The sequence below is a fragment of the Trachemys scripta genome, chromosome 14, assembly GCF_013100865.1.
Source record: "Trachemys scripta elegans isolate TJP31775 chromosome 14, CAS_Tse_1.0, whole genome shotgun sequence".
In the NCBI taxonomy this organism is placed as follows: Eukaryota; Metazoa; Chordata; order Testudines; family Emydidae; genus Trachemys; species Trachemys scripta.
The window spans coordinates 32174061-32193138 of record NC_048311.1 but is presented as its reverse complement, the minus strand read 5'-3'; the positions used below and the strand labels follow the sequence as shown (position 1 = coordinate 32193138).

Genomic DNA, 19078 nt, shown 5'->3' with positions numbered 1-19078 from the left:
CCTTCACCATCGGCAGCTGGCGGGGGAAAGTCAAGGGCATCAGAACACGCTGCGGGCTCCCCAACCGCCTCTGCTTAGCGCCAGAGCGCTGGGCTCGAACCCTGCCCCAGGGGCATGGCCAGGCCCCAGCAATGCACCTCACCCGGCCAAGCACACCCGGTGTCTCAGGACTGGAGTAGAGGAGTTACGTGAGCACGTGTGAGCACCCACGTGTAGGCGCCAGATGCACAATTCATTAGCTGCACACAGCATATTACGAAGTGGGCATTTCCCAAGCTAGCCACGGCCAGTGATGCTTTGCAGTGATGCTAGCCACGGCCAGTGATGCTAGCCACGGCCAGTGATGCTTTGCAGTGATGCTAGCCACGGCCAGTGATGCTAGCCACGGCCAGTGATGCTAGCCACGGCCAGTGATGCTAGCCACGGCCAGTGATGCTTTGCAGTGATGCTAGTCACGGCCAGTGATGCTTTGCAGTGATGCTAGCCACGGCCAGTGATGCTTTGCAGAACCTACAGGTCCCCAGTCCCAAAGGTTCCTTTCTGGAGTAATGGGCTGGTGGCCTAGGTCCAAGCCTGGGTGATCTTGGGCTTCTCCCCCTCCCTGTGGTACTTCCCCTCTCTGGGAGGGCTGGGGTTAAGCGCCCAGGCAGGCGAACACTCTCGCTGTTTATCTGCTCAACCCCGTTACCGACTGGGAGAAAACTGGATCAAACCACGTGTGCTGGGGATGCAGCTACGACTTCCCTAACGTCCCTGCCCAGCGCACAGTCCAGTCCTGCTCTGCTGTGCCAGGGACGCTCCAGCCATGCAGACGGAACGACAGCCTGTGGTTATTTTTAGCCTCATCTCGCGGGCCGGGAATATTTGCAGTGGGCGATCGGAGGCGGAGCCAACACAGAGAGCGGGGGGCTTATGATGGGCCCGACTGGAAGACGCAAGTGCCAGCGTTGCTGTTATTCACTCGAGTTACAAAGTGGTCTGCAGGGCCAGGCGGCTCAGGCCCCGGGTCGGTCTTGCAAGGGGCAGGGCGTGGGGAGGCAGATCGGGCCCCTGCAGCGTAGCAGTTCAGATTGACAGCTGGATACCCAGGTGCGAGGCCTGGACTGAGCCCTGGTGGGCCCGGTTTATTCACAAAACCACGGCACTTTCGCGATTGGCTGAGACAGGGGATTTTCTAAGCCAATCAGAAGGTAGCCCTGGGGTAACGGACAGGTAAGTATCTGTCATTACTACAATCAGGGTGAGGTGCTTTCGGATTGGCTGGCCGGCTTGCCCCCCGCTATGCACCTCCCTTTGTTCTCACTGTAGGGAAGTCTAGTAGCGCAAAGTTAAGGGTGCCCGGCGGGATCTGGTGCCCTTCCAGGACATACAGCGCTATGGCCTGTGCCCAGACAATCCGCCCTCTGCCCTCTTCGAGCGATGCCCCAAGATGCCCACAGCACAACCCTGCGCTCAGCCTTTGCGATAGTGCTGGGAACAGGGCGCGTGGCCAGTCTGGGATGGAGCCTAGCGCCTTCTTCGCACGTTTTGTGAAGTTCAGGTGAGCTGCACTGCCCAGCCCCGCCCCAGAAATAACCCCACACCTGGGGGATTTCACAATGCCTTTGGCTTACCCAGCACAACGCCCACACACCAGTGGCACGTCCGGCTGGCCAGCCCCATGGTGCACTACTGACCCACGCTGTCCAGCTCTGCTGAAGTGAGGCAAACGGCATCCCGAAGGGTACCCGGGCACCTGTTTCCTTCCATCACATGCACGGGGTTCAGGGCAGGTGCTCAGACCCCCCCGCCCCACCACGGGGCAGGGCCCCCCCAAATGCCCTATATCACAGTCACAGCTCTGCCAAGCTTCGCCACCAAAGTCCTCTACCCACAGAGAGTGCCTGCGGCTGGAGAGCATGCAGCTAAGTCCCAGCGGCTCCTGCTAGCTCGCAGAGGGCAGAGGGAAGGTTGCTGGACCCATTTCTTCACCCTGTGGGGCCTGGTTTTCTGAGGTTTTGCAGAATGGGGCAGGCTGGAAGCACTGGGGATACCAAGGAGCGATCTTAACGCAGTGAATCTTATTGATTCCAGCCCAAGGTCCCAGCATGTGGTGGCCTCATGTCTGGATAATGGTAGCGCCCTGTGGGCCCCAACTGAGAGCAGGGCCCCACTGTGCCAGGTGCTGCACAGCCCCAGAGGAAGAGACAGTTCCTGCCCCAAGTTGCTCCCATTTGGCCTCTGAAACTGTCAGGGCTTCACACTTTAGGGTCTTGTCCTGCCTCTCGAGCGCAGGGAAACAAACAAGCCAGAAGTGTTACAGCGGAGAACCCGTCACGTCAGCAAAACGCTTCAGCCGAACCCCAGACTGGAGCACGGCCCCTGCCAGAAAGGACCCCCCAGCAGCTATGTGCCATGGAGAATCCGCCTGACACGCCACCTGCCTGGATTGCAACCAGCCACCAACCCGGGCAGGGAGAATGAAGGTAGATAGATAGATAGATAGATAGATAGATAGATAGATAGATAGATAGATAGATAGGGTGGATGGGGATAGATAGATGGATAGATAGCTGATGGGGTGTATGTGGGGATGGATGGATGGACAGACAGATTGCAGGGTAGGTGGGGAGAGAGAGAGAGATAGAGGGGGTGGATGGAGATGGATAGATAGATAGATAGAGGGGGTGGAGGGGATAGATAGATGGATAGATGGATAGATAGCTGATGGGGTGTATGTGGGGATGGATGGATGGATGGATGGATGGATGGACAGACAGATTGCAGGGTAGGTGGGGGGAGAGAGAGAGATAGGGTATGTGTCAATCAAATCGGTAAATCATATCTGTATAATCCACCAGGCAAACTCCTAACCCCCACACACCCACCCAAGAGAGTCCTTTATTGACAAGCCGGTAAAATAGGACCCTCTCGCCTGTCTTTAGGTCCAGCACTTCCCGCGGTGGGCTCTGGCGGGCGGGCTCCGGTCACATGCCCTGGCCTTGTGTCCAGGGGACGCGTCTCCCCCTCACTCTCCCCCACGCTCACCATCTTGCCCTTGGCTCTTTGACAGCAGCTTGCCCTCGGCTGCAGGGGTCTTCAGCGCCCGCTAGACGAACTCCCCAGACTGCCCCGTGGGCCCCACCTGGATCCACGGGCTCTTACCTTGGTGCCCCTCAGCAGCGCCTGTCCTGGGGTCTCTCGCTGGCCTCACGCTACCTGAAGAGCTGTCGTCACTGATCCCTGCCCCCCGAGGGTGCGCCCAAGCATCTCACCCCATGCACCGTCACCGGGGAAGTGTGTGCACGGGCTCCTGGCAGCCAGCCTCCAGGGGGAGCGGCTGGAGGAGATGCTAGAGCGTGTGTGTGTGTGTGTGTGGGCTGAGCTAATGAAGGCAGGGGAGGGAGCCCCTGGGCAGCAGCAGGGCAAGCAGGATGGGGCCAGAGTAGCCAGGCTTGTCCCCCTGGGCCTGGGATGAAAGTCTCCAAAGGGTGGGGAGGGAGAGCTGGCAAAGCCCTGGAAGATGCCAGGGATCGGCCCCGCACTGGTCAGGCTGATGGGCATCAGGATCCCCTAAGCCAAGCCCAGAGCTCAGCTGACACCCGAGGAGCGACGCTGATGGGTCGCAGCCAGGCTACCCGGTTTGTGCCCAGGCCCCGCCCTGGGGAGGGGCTGCAGTTCCCAGGGGCGTGGGGAGGATGGTGGGGGATTCTGGCTGCGCTCAGGGGAATGAATCGCCAGGCTGCTGGTTAGGGTTGTAGCTTTGGCAGCTCAGAGCAGCGGCCTTGTTCACCTGCCCTCTGGATGGCCCTCCTCCTCCGCTCTCCCTCTCCCACCCCAAGGTGCCCCTGCTGGGTTTGGGGGGGGGTCGTTGGGGCAAAGGGGGGGCTGAGACACAGGCACTGGAACCCTAGAGTCACAGAAGGGACTGGAGAGGTCGAGTGGAGCCTCCCTGCGCTGAGGCAGGACCAAGCGTTTCCCCACTGGCAAGGGCCTCCCGGAGCTCACGTGCACCCTCCTCCCGTGGTAGGCTCAGCCAGGGCTCTGGCGCACACTCGTGTGCATCTGTGCAAGATCACACCCACCCGGCGGGAGAGCTCACTGGGCGTGCGGAGCGTGTGCCCACTCGCCAGCTCACACTACAGAGAGCTCAGCTGGCATGTGGGACCCCCAAACCAGGGTGCCTGGCCCCGCACCGAGCGCTCAGGCTGGTAATCCCAGTGCTCAGGTATGGAACCGGGCACTCCCAGGTGGGCTCCCCAGATTGAAACCTGGGTGTGAGGTGTATTCCTTCCCCACACACACCGTGCACGTACACACCGATCCCACCTCTGCGCCGACCCAGGTGCTGCACTGCATGCTGGGAGCTGGAGCCTTTGTAGCCAGCAGATCTGATTTAAAACTAACAGCAGCCGCCATCTGCTCCTCACTGAATACAAAGCCCTCGAGCTCCTGTCCGGTCACCAATGCATCTCCCACCCACAAGCCCCACATTGCATGAAAGTGACCCTGCTGTTACGTTGTTCTACATACAAAGAACAACCTTCCCTCTTCGGTTCATCCAACCTCGATTTGGCATTAACCAGCCAACCACGCAAGCACACCCGGAGTGAAATCGAATGTCCAGAGGAGAGTGCAGTGTGTGTGACTCGCACGGTACCATGCTGCGGGAGCTGCCCCTGCTGACAGACACACGCCTGGGGCATTTAAAGGTGCAACGCAGCGAAAACAACCAGAACAATTACTGCAAACCCTACGCCCCGACCTGGCAGTAAACAAACACCCCCAGGGTTCAGACATGTCGCCGTGCGGACATGGCCCTCTTTGTAAAAGAAGAGATAAAAGAACCTGGTGTATACTACACAAAGCACGTCCGTGTGTGTCCTGAGCCCTGCACAGTGTGTGTGTGTACCTCTGGCAGGCTGAGCCTGCACCGTGTCTGTCTGTCTGTCCGTCCGTCTGTCCGGCCCTGGGAGAGCTGCAGCTGTCACCGTGGCTACTCGGAGTGATAAGTCACAGCACTTGCCCTGGCCTTGTGCTCACAACATCCTGCCCAATGCAACCTAGCTGCCCTCCCCCCCAGCCAGCCTTTCCTTGTGTTTGGGGCTGTACTGCTGTGATGCGCCCGGACCTGGCTCAGGCCAGTGGGGGTCAGCTAGCCAGGTGGGACCCTGGCTCAGACAGTTGCCAGCCCCAGATGCTTGATGATAAGGTGCAAGAAGCTTCCCACCGAGCGGCCAGTTGGATGGAGGAACCTGCCCATAGCAGAGGTTTGTTCGGAGCCCCCCTAGTTAGCGGCGGGCTGATGCCCGGAAGCCTGGCAGGTTGCAGAGCTGTTCTCATGAGCCATGTACATAGCCAGTCCTTCCTCCAAGCCCTGCTAAGCCCTTCGCTCCGAAATACGTCCTGTGCCGGCAAGTTCCCCAGCCATGAGACGGAGCCCAGAATTTGCCTTCGAGCGCGTCACCCTGCCAGCAACGATGCTCACCTGACACTGTGCTGCCCGTCCCCTGGCTGGGGTGGGTCCCCCTGCTCTGCCCCACAGTCTCCCCAACCCTGAACTGACCCGAGTGACTCCTGCCCCGGCACTGCTCACAGCCCCCGTGTCCAGCTCACTGCGTTAACCCATGTGGGGCCTGGCCCAGACCCTCACTGTTCACCTGGGCGAAAAGTTGGCTCTTTGCGTCCGGCCGCCGAGCCAGGGTTTCATCCCTCCCAGCATGGCGGGTCAGGCCCCGAGTCACCAAACCACGAGCGTAGCCCCATCCCCAGTCGGGCCTCCCAGGCTGCCCCGCCACCCTCGGCCCCGGCTGGACTGTGGAGTTCCAAGGACCACGCCTGCCGCCCGCTGCCCCTCGCCAGCCCTGAGATTAGCCTGTGCCAACAGGCAGCGCCAGCCCTGGGCTCGGCAGCCCAGCAGCAAGGTTTAGCTAGGCTCCCAGCACCAGGGCCGAGAATGGCGAGAGCGGGGGAGGTTCGGAGCCGCGCGTTCCCAGCACATTAGCGCTGCTTGGGCCCAGGAGGAAATAGGCTGGTTAATCAGTTGGGGGTTTATTGCCACGCTTTCCATCAATCTCCACCTGCCCGTCCCCAGCTGCGCAGACCTCCCCCAGGCTGGCCCGGGCAGTGGGAGCGCGCCACCGAGGGCATTTCATCTCGGCAAGCCAGACCCCAACGCTTGTGTCACTCCTGCCCTTAACAGCTGCAGGCAAACTGGGGAAACTGCAGGCAGGGGGTGTCCAAGATCCTTCCCCCCCCAGCTCTGCTGGTGCCCCTCAATCCCGATCCGCAGCCCCCCTGCTAGCCCAGCCCTGGGCTGCCTGTGAGCAGATTGCCAATCGTGCAGTGATTTTGTGGGGCACGTAAACGAGGTCTAGAACGCCCGCTCTTGCTTTTCTCTCTAAGCCGGGATTTGAACCCACAGCATTGTTAGCAGCTTGTGAGCAGCCCAGGGAGCTGATCTCCCAGTCTAGATGCACTGTGCTGGGGAGGTTGGGCCGAGTCACTCCCAGGCACTAGTGCGCCCTGCAGATGACAGGCCCTTTCCTCTCTCCTCTCTGCCGCTGTCTCAATGGCCCTGCAAGGGAGGAAACCCGAGTTAACGCTTGGTTACTTTTGGAGTCTTTGGCTAGCTGTTACACTTCATTTGCCAGAGTTTATGCTCCTTTCCATTTCCTGCACTAGGATTTAACTTCCCCTTTTCGAAGGATGCCTTTTTGCCTCTCATGGCTTCTCTTACGTTGTTGTTTAGCCACGGGGGCACGGTTTTGGCTCTCTTACGATGGTTTTAATTTGGGGGATACATTTAAGTTGAGCCTCTATTATGGTGTCTTGAAGAAGTTTCCATGCAGCTTGCAGGGATTTCACGTTTGGCGCTGGATCTTTTAATTTCTCTTTCACTAACCTCCTCGTTTGTGGGTAGTTCCCCTTTCTGACATTAAATGTTACAGTGTTGGGCCGCTGGGGTGTTTGCCCCGCCACAGGGATGTTACATTTCATTATATGATGGTCACTATTACCAAGGGGTCCAGCTCTATTCACCTCTTGGACCAGATCCTGGGCTCCACTTAGGACTAAATCTACAATTGCTTCTCCTCTGGCGGGTTCCCGGACTAGCTGCTCCAAGAAGCAGCCATTGAAGGTATCAAGAAACTTTCTCTCTGCCTCCCGTCCTGAGGTGACACGGACCCAGTCAATATGGGGAGAGTTGAAATCCCCCATTATTATTGAATGTTCTTGTCCTGGGGCTCCCCTCTCCGTCCCCACAGCCCTGTGCGATCCAGCCCCACAACTGCTGCAGAGCCAGGCAGGACAGCACGGGGTAAGCCACCAGCGACTGGCATGCTCCGAAGGATGCCGAATGCAGAGGGGCTCTCAGCCCAGCCCAGCCCGGCCCTGCCCAGCCCTGCCCAGCCTGGCCAGGGGGAGGCAACTCCCATCTCAGATGGTTCCCAGAGACTCCCCGCTTGGCTCCTCTCCCCAAGCTTGTGCTGGTGTCCCCGGGGGCTACTGCTGAGGTCTCAGCTGGGGTAACCTGCCTGATGCACCCCCAGGTGCCCAGCCCCATGGTGGGCACTTGGCTCATTAGACCCCATGGTTGGCAGCGATCCAGCCAGGCTACCACCCCACCCCGCCAGCTGTTGTTTTCCAGGCAGGCCGTTAAATGAGCCGTTGGCAAATGCAGCCTGAGCCATTAACCTGCAAAGAGCAGGCAGGGAGCGCAGTGTCCCCCGGCATCCCCCTGCGCTCCCAGGCAATGCAGGAATCCCAGCACGGCCCTGTTTGCGCACCCCCAGCCTCACTCGCTCCGCAGCAGATAGCATGTGTGCATGGGAGCTAATGCCGGCCATCTGGAAGGCCAAGGGTCAGCAAAGACCTCACAAGCCTTTTGTCCCCTATCTCTCCGTGCCTGCGTCCCCCGAGGAGGCCGGGCTCTGAGCTCAGCAGATCAAGTGAGGAGATATTTACACAAGCACCTCTCAGCTCAGCCATCAACCCCAATGGCCAGTGCTGGGGGTGATGCCGCAGGCCTAGGACATATTGCAGCCAGAGCTGGGGAGTTCCTTGCTCACCATGGTGGGTCCAGCCGGAAATTCAGGGCCAAACCTCTTCTAGGAACTCAAAACCCACACGAGGGGAGCGTCCCCTGCTAGAGGCTGGGCGGTAGAAGAGGATAAGAGTCTACTATAGCTGTCAGCTAGTGGAGCTACTCCTTCAGACCCTGCTGTCAGCTCATTTAGGGTTGGTATACACCCAGCGAGCAGGTACTGCCCAGGTGGCAGCACCGTACGCTCCCTTCCCCCCAAGCCTCCATCCCCTGCACGGAGGCCCTCGAAGGAGAGGGGAGTTCAGTTTCCCTGCCCCATCAGCTCCTCATGCCCAGGCTGCCAGCAAGGGGGCTGGGTAATGCCAAGGGTGAGCCTGGGCTTGCACTGTGGGCAAACGTCCACTAGGAGCCGCTCCGGCCCCACCCGGCAGTTCAAAGGGGAGTGGCTCTTTGCCCCTACGGACCTGGCCAGGATTCGAACCTGCCGCCTACAGGGTCTATAAAGATTAGGACACAATTCTGCTCTTCACAAAGAAGCAGAAGGAAGACGTGAGGGCCAGCTGGGATCTCAGGTCTCCCTTGGGGAACAGTCAGCCCAGCTTTTGTACAGGGAAATCATGCCTCACCAGTCTATTAGAATTCTTTGCAGGTATCAACAAGCATGTGGACAAAGGTGACCCAGTGGCTATCGTGTACTTGGCCTTTCAGAAAGCTTTGGACAAGGTCTCACACTAAAGGCTTTTAAGCAAAGTAAGCAGTCATGGGATAAGGGGGAAGGTCCTCTCATGGATCAGTAATTGGTTACAAGATGGGAAACAAAGGGTAGGAATAAAGGGTCAGTTTTCACAATGGGGAGAGGTAGATAGTGGGGTCCCCCAGGGACCTGTGCTGATCCACATATTCATAAATGATTTGGAAAAGGGGATAAATAGTGACGTGCCAAGGTTTGCAGACGATACAAAATTTCTCAAGTTCGTTAAGTCCAAAGTTGACTGCGAAGAGCTACAAACCTGTGAGACTGGGCAACAAAATGGCAGCTGAAATTCAAGGTTGATAGGTGCCAAGTAATGCACATCGGAAAATCCCAGCTATGCATACAAACGTATGGGGTCTAATTTAGCTGTTACCACTCAAGAAAGATCTCGGAGTCATTGTGGAGAGTTCTCTGAAAACATCCACTCAATGGGCAGCGGCAGACAAAACAGCAAACAGAACATTGGGAACCATTAGGAAAGGGAGATGGGGGTCCCCGCTATACGTCTCCGTCATTTCGCGTAACCGGTGTTCATCAACAGGGGAACGTGTTCTGATACACGTCAGTCCTGATCCGCATCTCTGTCACTTCACCTTTTGCGGGGCTTTTCTTTGGGTGCTTCCCCGGGATTCAAGAGGCACTGGCAGGGAGAGGGAGGAGCGGGGATGGGGCGCGCTCGGAGGAGAGGGTGGAACTGGGTGGCAAGAGGCGGGTCAGAGGTGAATGGGGGGGCAGGAAGAAGTAGGGTGGGCCATTATTTCTTATGGGGAAAAATTCCCCGTATCCGTCGCCCTTTTCAGGAACACAACCCTGATGTATACTGGGGACCCCCTGTAGCTAATAAGACAGAAAATATAATGCCACTGTATAAATCCATGGGACACCCACTTATTGAATACTGCCTGCAGTTCCGGTCACCCCACCTCCAAAAAGAGATTCAGAATTGGCAAAAGTACAGAGAAGGGCAACAAAAATGACTAGAACAGCTTCCATCTGAGGAGTGATTAGAAAGCCTGAGACCGTTCAGCTTAGAAAAGAGATGGCTGAGTATGCTAGGGGTCTATACAATCACGCTGGCGTGGAGACAATGAACAGGGAAGTGTTATTGACCCCTTCACACAACACACGAACCAGGGATCCCTCATGAAACGAACAGGCAGCAGGTTTAAAACAAACAAAGGCAGTATTTCTTCACACAGCGCTCAGTCAACCTGTGGAACTCGTTGCCAGGAGATGCTGTGAAGGCCAGAAGTACAAGTGGGTTAAAAAAACAAATTAGATAAGTTCCTGGAGGACAGGTCCATCTGTGGCTATTAGCCAAGATGCCCATGCTCTGGGTGTCCCTAAACCTCTGACTGCCAGACGCTGGGACCAGACGACAAGGGATGGCTCACTCGATAACTGCCCTGTTCTGGTCATTCCCTCTGGGGCACCTGGCACTGGCCACTGTCGGCAGACAGGACACTGGGCTAGATGGACCATCGGTCTGACCCAGTGTGGCCGCTCTTAGCTCTCCACCCCCCCAAACCAAGCAGTGAATTAATCCCTTAGGCCCACAGCTGGCACCCACTTGGGGAAGGGGGTTTCTCCCACAGTCCTGCTGAAGTGGTTGAAGGTTTTCAGGAACCCGGAGGGAAGCAGGATGCTGTACCGGAGCTGGGGAGGGCTCCAGGGAGCGGTCTCCGGGCGCGGTGACCCTAGGCAGCACACCGGCGCGATTGCTCTGCATTAGCACCTCCAGCGTGTTGACTCAGGGTGCTTATCTCCAGCTGGAGGGGCATTGCTGGAACGTGCTGTCTCGCACGCCTGGGATGGTGAGAGCCACGTGGCAAGCGAGAGCACAGAGCTCACGTACCGTGGTGCTGGGTGCAGGACAAAGCCTGGAATGTTAACCCAGCCTGGCGCTACCCGTGATCCCCATGTGGCCCTGCTCGTGCTCTGGCCCCGGGGAGCCACCCATGGGCGCTTTGCCATGCCCTGGGGACCCCGGCCCAGCCTGACTGCCAGACCCTGCTGCTCTGCCAGCCGGGCGGGACTCCAGTTTTGCTCAGGGTTGCAGTTGTAGCTCTGGGTTCCCCGCACTGTCCCCAGTGAGCACAAGCCCCAGCCTCTGGCTGGCACAGGTAGTGGTGGCAGCTCCCTCCTGGTCCCCCCACCAACACCTGCCCCGGCAGCACCTGGCCACGTACCTGCTGAGCCAGGTGGGCATGAGCTCTGGTGCTGAGGTGCCCTCTGGTGGGCAGATGCATGCGCTGCACTCTAATGTTCTGTAGGTGCAGTTCACGGTGGCTGACCTTGCCAGCCTGCTGCCCTGAACCGGGCCCGGGCTGCAGCAGATGTACTCCTGTGAGTAGCACTGCCGGATCGGGCCCTGCCTTTGAACTGATTACTTGGCTGCGTTTTCTTCCAGCCGCGCATCGGCACCGCCACGCGCCTCCTGCGCCGTTCCTGTTCAAAGCAAAACGACCCCCAGCAGCAGACTAAACCTGGGGCTGCCGCTCAAACAGCAGGAGCCTCGCACACCGGAGCCAGAGGAGCGACCCTGTTACCTGGCAGCGGTTGTAGGCTCTTATCCCCCTAAGGGACCAGCCACAACAGGAAGCTGTGACAGGTCCTGGGCTAGGAGCTGACAATCCATCTTCCCACTGCAGCTTAGCGGGGTCCCCTCCCCGAGCCCCATGGCAGACAGCCAGATACTCAGGAAGTACGTCAACATCTGCACTAGCAAAACATCTGGCAGCCCTGTATCTAAAGCCTCCAAGGATGCCCAGGATTGACAGGCCTTGGGGGGATGGAGCAGGGCTAACGGGGAATTCACGCTCTGCAATGGAGCACTCCGAGGCAGCTGGGGGGACATGGGGCAGTGCCACCCAGAGCAGGAAGATGAGACCAGCTGCTCACCCCAGCTGCCAGGGCCCCCTCCATCTCCTGCCATTGGGTCACACCTTTTCATGCAGGCTCACCCTGTGCCCAGAGGCTGGGCCCTGCTGTCCAGTGCTGAGGGCCTGCGGGTTCCCTGGTCATACAGACCCCTGGGCACGTTGGAGGCTGGGAGCAGAGGGTCCCCCCTGACCTGCAGATGGTGCCGTAGACTCCCTGGGCACCCCAAGACGAGCTCCCACCTGCCTGGCAGAACTCGGAGAGCAGCAGCAGCTCACGGGCTCCAACGGGTCTCCCTGTTGAGGCTGGATGAAGCAGGGCTGCCGGAACTGGGTGCTAGCCAGCGTTCAGGGCCCTGCAGGCTCAGAGCAGGAATCATGGGTGCAGAATCCGGATTCCCTTCGGCCCGGTCTAGACCACAAAGCTGCTGCGAGTGCCCTAAAGGTCTGATTGGAAACTGAGTTAGAGGTGCCGCGGCTGGGCCTGGGTGGACAGGCGGATTTCAGTGGTGAGCCGACGAGCGATCTGTTTAGAGCAAACCGAACAAGCTGGTGGTGGACCCAAAGCGAGAGCGGCCAGCCAGGGCTCTGCCCCCCTTCACTAACCGAGCTCCACATCGCAGCGTTGGCTCTACGGGTGCAGTGTGAGTGCGTGGACGGGGCCTCGCTGCCGTGGGCTGAGTTACGGAATATACCTCGCTCCCGTGAGCGGCGCCAGCCACATGCAGCAGAAAGCGGGTCAGGCCCCTCTGCCCTGGCCCAGGACTCCCACAATTGTCCCTGCATTTTACACCTAGGGGATCCCTGCTCCAATGCAACTCAGCTGAGTCCAGGTGGCTTTCCCAGGTGAGTCTGGGCCCCCAGCCCGTGGTGGGCAGCAGTTTCTGCAAACCTCCAAGGCAGCGGAATTAACTCACCGTCCGTCTGGGGGGTTCGATACATCCAGGACCCCAAAAGGCGCCCCTCTCAGCGTAAATGCAACAAGGACTCGCGCTTACAGCTTATCCCAGGGTGCTTCCCCCCCGCCCCCCGGCGCCGCGCGCTCGGCTGCCTCTGGGGTGGAGCGCAGCACCCGTGGCAACGCCCACTCACTTTGGACGGGGCCCAGAGAAGAGTAGCAGAGCCGCAGGGCGACGTCCGGCTAGCGGGAGCCTGGCCGGAACGCAGGGGTTCAGACGCCGCGGGCTCTTTAATGGCCGCTCAGGGTCAGGGACTCTGCCAAAAGTCAGAGCTGGGTGAAAGGGACTGGCTGGCACTTGGGGTGGTGAAATCTGGGCAGGCCTGGCAGAGCCATTGTGCCTCTCTGCACGGCGGCCGGGAGGGGAGGGGGCCATACGAGGCTGGCCAAGGGCTCCATTGTCTTCTGTTACTGATCCGGAGAAACAACTGGCTGGTTGCCAGCGTGGGGAGGGGCAGGAAGGGGGGAGTGAGCGGGCAGCGGAGCCAGGCGTGAAGCGCACACCAGCCGGGCAGGGTTTTCACTTCACTTGGCAGCTTTGGACAAAAGCCGCACTGAAGCAGATGCCAGCTCTAATCCCATCAGCCCCGACAGCTACTCGATACATGGGAACGGGCTAATCTCTCCCCCTCCCCGTCCCGCGGCACCGGCCTGGACTGGCTGCTTGTGAGCGATGAAGGTCACAGCAGCTGTTCGAGCAGTGCCCTGGGGGAGTGGGGTGCGTGTGCGAACCATTGAAGCGGCTGTCTGTTCCCGTCCCCAGCCCCATGTGACTGCCAGCAAAGGCACATTCTGCTCATCCTGCTGGGGGCGGGGGAGGTGGGGCAAAACAGGGGTCCCTTGAGCCAGGAGGAAGGGTATCCTTGTGGATAAGGCACCAGGCTAGGCACCTGCTCTCCCATATACTCCCCCTGTGACCTTGGCCACATCACTGCATCGCCCCGGGCCTCAGTTACACCCCTCTGTAAAATGGGCAGAATCGTTTGTATTAAAAAACTGGAAGAAGGGCTCCCCTGAACGGGATTAACAACCGGCAACCTGACAGGGCTCGGAATGTAACTGGGACCAGGGAATCGCCATGGAGCAGGCGTGGCTCCGGTGGGGTCCCGCAGGGATCGGTTCTTGGCCCTTCGCTATTTAACATTTTTACCAATGAACTGGGTGAAAACAGAAACTCCTCGCTCATGAAGTTTGCAGATGACACAGAAACTGGGGGAGTGGAAATAACGAAGAGGCCAGGTCACTGAGACAGAGCAATCGGCATCGCTTGGTAACCTGGGCACAAGCAAACAATGGGTGTTTTAATAAGGAGAATTGTAACTGTACACATCCGGGAACAGAGCACTGGCCATGCTGCCAGGCTGGGGAGCTCTGCCCGGGGGAGCAGCGACTGTAAAAGATTTGGGAGGTTGGGGGGGAATCAGCCAGACGTGAGCTCCCGGTGTGACAATGGCCAAAAGCGCTGATCGGCTCGTGGGATGCACAAGCGGGAATCTGGAGGAGGCGCAGAGAGGTTATGTCACCGTGTACTGGGCACTGGTCCGACCCCTGCTGGGATCCTGTGTCCAGTTCTGGTGCCACAATTCAAGAGGGATGCGGATAAATCGGAGATGGGGCAGAGAAGAGCCACGAGAATGATCAGAGGGTTAGAAAACCTGCCTTGTAGTGACGGACTCCAGGAGCTCGGTCGATTTAGCGTAACAAAGAGACGGTTCGGGGGGACTGGATTCCAGTCTGGAAGTACCGACCTGGGGAGCTTGGATAACAGGCTCTTCCGTCTAGCAGGGGAAGGTCTCACACCATCCTGCGGCTGGACGCTGACGCTGGACCCAGTCAGCCTGGGAATAAGGTGGACGTTTTTAACGGTGAGAGTAACTAAGCACAGGAACGGTTCCCCAAGGGGCCTGGTGGATTCGCCCTCACAGGCAATGTTGCAATGAAGATGGGATGTGTTCCTCAAAGCTCTGCCCGAGGGGTTGTTGTGGGGCAGGTCTCTGGCCTGTGCTCTGCAGGGGCTCAGATGAGATGACCACAACGGTCCCATCTGGCCCTGGACTCGATGACTCTCCACCTCCCACCTTGGCTCAGGCTGAGAGCTCTTTGGGGCAGAGCCCGGCCCAATGGGACCTTGGTCTCAGTTTGCTCCCGTAATACACAGAACTAAGTAGGATGGGAGGGGGCCCCTCTCCCTGCTCAGCTAGCAGCCGCACCAGGTAAAGTGATACCGGTTCGTTACCTGGCTCTCACAGCACACGAAGTGCTTTGCAGATAAGGTGCCTGCCCCATTGCCCCAGACGGTTACAGTGCCTGGGCTGGGGGAGACAGGGCCAGTGGGTCTCCCAGGGCGGAGCAGATGGGGACAGTTAGCTGTGAGGGCTGGAGGGAATGAAGGGGGCTGAGGGCATGGTGGGGGGCTGAGTGGTGTGGGGTCTCCTGGGCACTGGAGTGGGGCTGGCCTGTTGTCTGAGCTCTGTAGACATCTGGAGACCTGGACTTTCAGATTAGCCACCAAAGTGCCCCCCGATGCCGGGGAGAAAGCAGCACCATCACGGCTGCTGGCGCCAGCCTCCAGTGCCGAGCTCTGCCGTCCAACGGGGGGAAGCAAGGACACGTGATCAATGTCCTGTCAGCCCAGGCCCAACCGATCGACCGGCTGCGCTTTGCCAGCCGCTCCGGCTGCAGCGGGACACGCTCACAGGAAGGTCAAACACCTTGTGTCAGCAGCTAGTGCCCATCACCCGGGCAGGCTGGCATCAGGCACACCTCTCCCGGGTGTGCAGTGAGGAGACCCATCTGCACGGCCCAGGCCCGTCCTACCAGGGCCCTGGAAGGAGAGTGTCGTATGACGCCAGCGTGTTGGGCGCCGGGCAAACGGTCAGCTGCCATGGGGGGGCCAATTCCTGACCCTGGTGTAAATCCGGAGCGACTCTGCTGACTGCACTGCCCCGTGACCCTGGTGCAGACGGGCACGAGCCCCTCCAAGCCAGCGGGGCTGCCCGTGCGAGCTGTGCCCACGCCCGTCGAGCGCAGAGAGTGGGATCAAGTGGGAACACGCAGGGACGTTTCGTGGCCCGAACACACGTGGGCTGCCTGGCGCTGGCGGGGGTGGGGGTGCGCCCAGGATGACCCAGCCACCCCGGGGACGAGCTGCCAGCGGGTGGGCGGGCACGCCACCGTGCTGAAAAGGAATCAATTCACCATCTGAAGGGGTTTCCTTGGTAACAGCTGTTGTCCGTTTCCACCAATCAATGGCGCGGGGCTGGGAGGGTCAGTGTCCTACATAAAGAGTCAGGGCGGCACATCACCCGCTCAGTGCCGGGCTGATTCCCTTTGCCGGGCGCGGGCAGAGCCATGGCTGGGCTGCTGGGGGCCAGGCCGGCCGTGCCCCGGCGAGGGGGCTGCAGCTGGGCCACCTTCCTGCTGCTCCTACTCCCCGTCCAAGCAGGTAAGGGAGGGCGCCTGGCTGCTGAGCTGTGGGGGCAGCGCCAGGGAGTGATGGGGGGTGGGGGGCCGGGGTGGGGCAAAGCAGATGGCTCTGGGGAAGGGTCCCGGCGAGCCAGACCCGTTCCTGGCACTGCTGGGAAAGGGGCTGTGCTGGCAGCCAACGGGGGCCACAGAACAGCCAGACAGGGGCATCCACCTTGACGTCGCAACTGGGGCCATTCAGCTCTCAGCCGAGACCGCGCGCCAGCCAGGCCTATGGGCGCAGCGAATCCACGCCAGGACGGAGTGGCCAGGCCCCGAGCTGCGGTGGGACGGGAATGGCCCCCCGCCCCTCCGGCCTGGCTTGCAACCAAGTTGCTAATCCCCGCTCAGTTGGGCTTAGTGGGGAGCTCGTCTGTGCGGGGAAGGGTAATCCGCAGGAGAACCGCCGACAACGTGGATTTAAGAGCTATAATAGCGGGCCAAATTCATTGCGGGTGCAAGCGGCTGCGGCTCCAGGGAAGTCAAGGCAATCGGGCCTGCCACGTAGGCCAGTGCCACGGGGTGGGGTGCCCGGCAGAGGGAGCGAATCCAAAAGAGCCGACAGGCCCTGCAGTTGGCGCTCAGAGGCCATGCCCAAGTTGGGGGCATTTCCTGCTCTCCGGATAACAGCCACAAACCCAGTCGCCGCTGGCTTTTCGGGACGGATCCCCAAACAGCAGCTCCGGGCGCTGTCCCTTGAAGGAGCGATTCCTCCCCCCAGCCCTGCATCTCCTCCCCTCCTGGCTGAGCAGTGAGAACAGGAAGCGGCTGGAAAGCAGCGAAGTGAAACTTGGCTCGGCCGCTGGTTTAATTCATCCCGTTAGCCAAGTGGCAGCGTTTTCATTGAGTTAATGACGGGCTGTGAATCAGAGTCAGGGGGGCTGGGAGCCAGCGCCTTGGGCTTAGCCAATACCTGCTCTGGTAGCTGGGGCCTGGGGGAGTGGGCTCCTGGGCTGCCCCTGGGCAGCCAGCACGTGGGGGGCAGCAGAAGTGTGTGCCGTGCTCCCAGTCACTCCACGGGCTGGGCGGCCAGTGAGCCCATGGCCAATGCAAGAGACTGGGCTCCTCTGGGAACAGGCCAGCTGCCTAAGCCCCTTCTTCTTGCGGGGGTTCCCCGCAGCTCAAGTGGGCTACCCAGGGGAAGGGCGCGGCCCCGAAGCCCCACAGTCGAGTAGCCTCTGGCTACCGGGTCTGGAATTGGAACCCGAGGCCAGCTGGCAATCTCCCAGCCCCTGCCAGTCCCGCACTGGCCTGAGCCAGCCCCGCGTGTCCCCGGCCCAGGGCTCGGATCGTGCCCTCCTGCGCACACGTTATGCTGATCTTCCAGGAGCTGTTCGGCAGGGGGCCCTTCTGCCGTCCGGGGAGAACGGACTCGCAGCGCGATGATAACATCCCCGGGCGGGTGTCTCCTCCCACTGCCCCCCGAGAGACCCGCTCGGCACCCGCATCAGGGCCTGTGATCAGAGCCAGCTGGGACCCAGGCCAAGCCCAGGAATGGAACGGGTCATGCTGGCCTGTTGTGGTTCCTCTCAGGGGGGGCGCGGGCTGAGTCCTCCGGGGCCGGGGAATGGCTGGACGAACTCCTGGGTCTCTTCCAGCCCTGACTTGGGGGCGTTTGTATCTCATCCTAGAGGACTGCAGGGGGGCTGGGCCAGGGGGCCGTGAACCCTTCGCGAGCTGTGCAGAGGTGCTGTGGGTTACAGCACTTTGTGTTGGGGCTTCCTGTGCCTGCCCATAGCCCCCCATCACGTCCCCCCTGTGCCCATCCTCCTCCCCCCGCCCTTCCTCCCCCAGCCCCCACCAGCCATCGCCCCCAGGTGCCACAGCACCCATCGTCATGGCCTGGCCTGGCACCCGCTCTCCAAGACCACCCTCAGCCCCTTGCACATACCCTGCCCGCACTGCTCAGCGTGTCTGTCCCCCCACACAGCCCAGAAAGCGGATCTCAGCGGCGAGGCCGCCGGGGCCACCATTAACCACTCGCTGGCGCTGATCCACCGGCTGCAGGAGCTGCTGCAGAACGGCAACGCCAGCGACACCACGCTGCGGGTGCGCACCGCCGGCTCCGACGAGGTCAAGGTCTTCCACGCCCACCAGCTGCTCCTGGCCCTGCAGAGCGAAGCCTTCGAGAGCCTCCTGCACAACCAGACCGTGGTGACGCTGCACGAGCCGGCCGACAACGCCGCGCTCTTCGAGAAGTTCATCAGGTGTGTGTGTGTGTGGGGGGGGGGGCTCTGACTGCCCTGGGCAGGTTGGGGGGAACCTCCTCACACAGGGGACCAGGCCACGGGCACCACTCCCCCGTCTGGAGAGAGGCTGGGCACAGGGAGAGCCGGACAGGCCTGATGCCAGTCACAAAATGAGCCAGGAAAATACTGACAGAGGGGCTGAGAGAAGAAGGGAGGGAGGGTATCAGGGCTACAGGGAGCTGGGCTCAAACCCTCATAGGGGAGCTGTATAGAGATGTCCCAGTCTGCCCCAGACCACACCATCAGTTTAATTTAGGGTGACCGGATGTCCTGATTTTATAGGGACAGTCCCGATATTTGGGGCTTTTCCTTATATAGGCTCCTATTACCCCCCACCCACTGTCCCAATTTTTCACACTTGCTGTCTGGTCACCCTTGTTTAGTTAAAAGATTGGAGATTATGCCAAAGAGAGACCTAAGGCTGGGATAGCAGGTGACTGTGGGTCAGGAATGAGGGTCACTGGAAGAGCAGTGTGTGGGGGCAGCCCAGGGCTGGGCTAGCAGGGGGCTGTGGGTTGGGAGTGAGAGGCACCGGCAGAGCTGGGGGAGGGAAGCCCAGGGCTGGGATAGCAGGGGCTGTGGGGCGGGGGTGGGGGGCACTGGAAGAGCTGTGGGGAGGGGGGAGCCCAGGGCTGGGCTGGCAGGCGACTGTGAGTCGGGAGTGAGGGGCACCGGCAGAGCTGGGGGAGGGGAACCCAGGGCTGGGATAGCAGGGGGCTGCGGGTCGGGAGTGAGGGGCACCAGCAG

At 60.2% G+C, this 19078-nt stretch overlaps 1 protein-coding gene across 2 annotated transcripts in view; it reads left to right on the top strand.

Moving 5' to 3' along the window:
- The first annotated feature begins 15945 nt into the window (after nt 1–15945).
- The window catches only part of BTBD17 (BTB domain containing 17), a 5413-nt gene continuing 2280 nt past the window's right edge, over nt 15946–19078 (top strand). For both annotated transcript variants that reach the window (XM_034790394.1, XM_034790395.1), the window contains exons 1-2: nt 15946–16062; nt 18013–18289. In XM_034790394.1, coding sequence (XP_034646285.1) covers nt 15969–16062; nt 18013–18289 — 371 coding nt within the window. In that variant the 5' untranslated portion in view covers nt 15946–15968. The remainder of the gene's footprint in view (nt 16063–18012; nt 18290–19078) is intronic.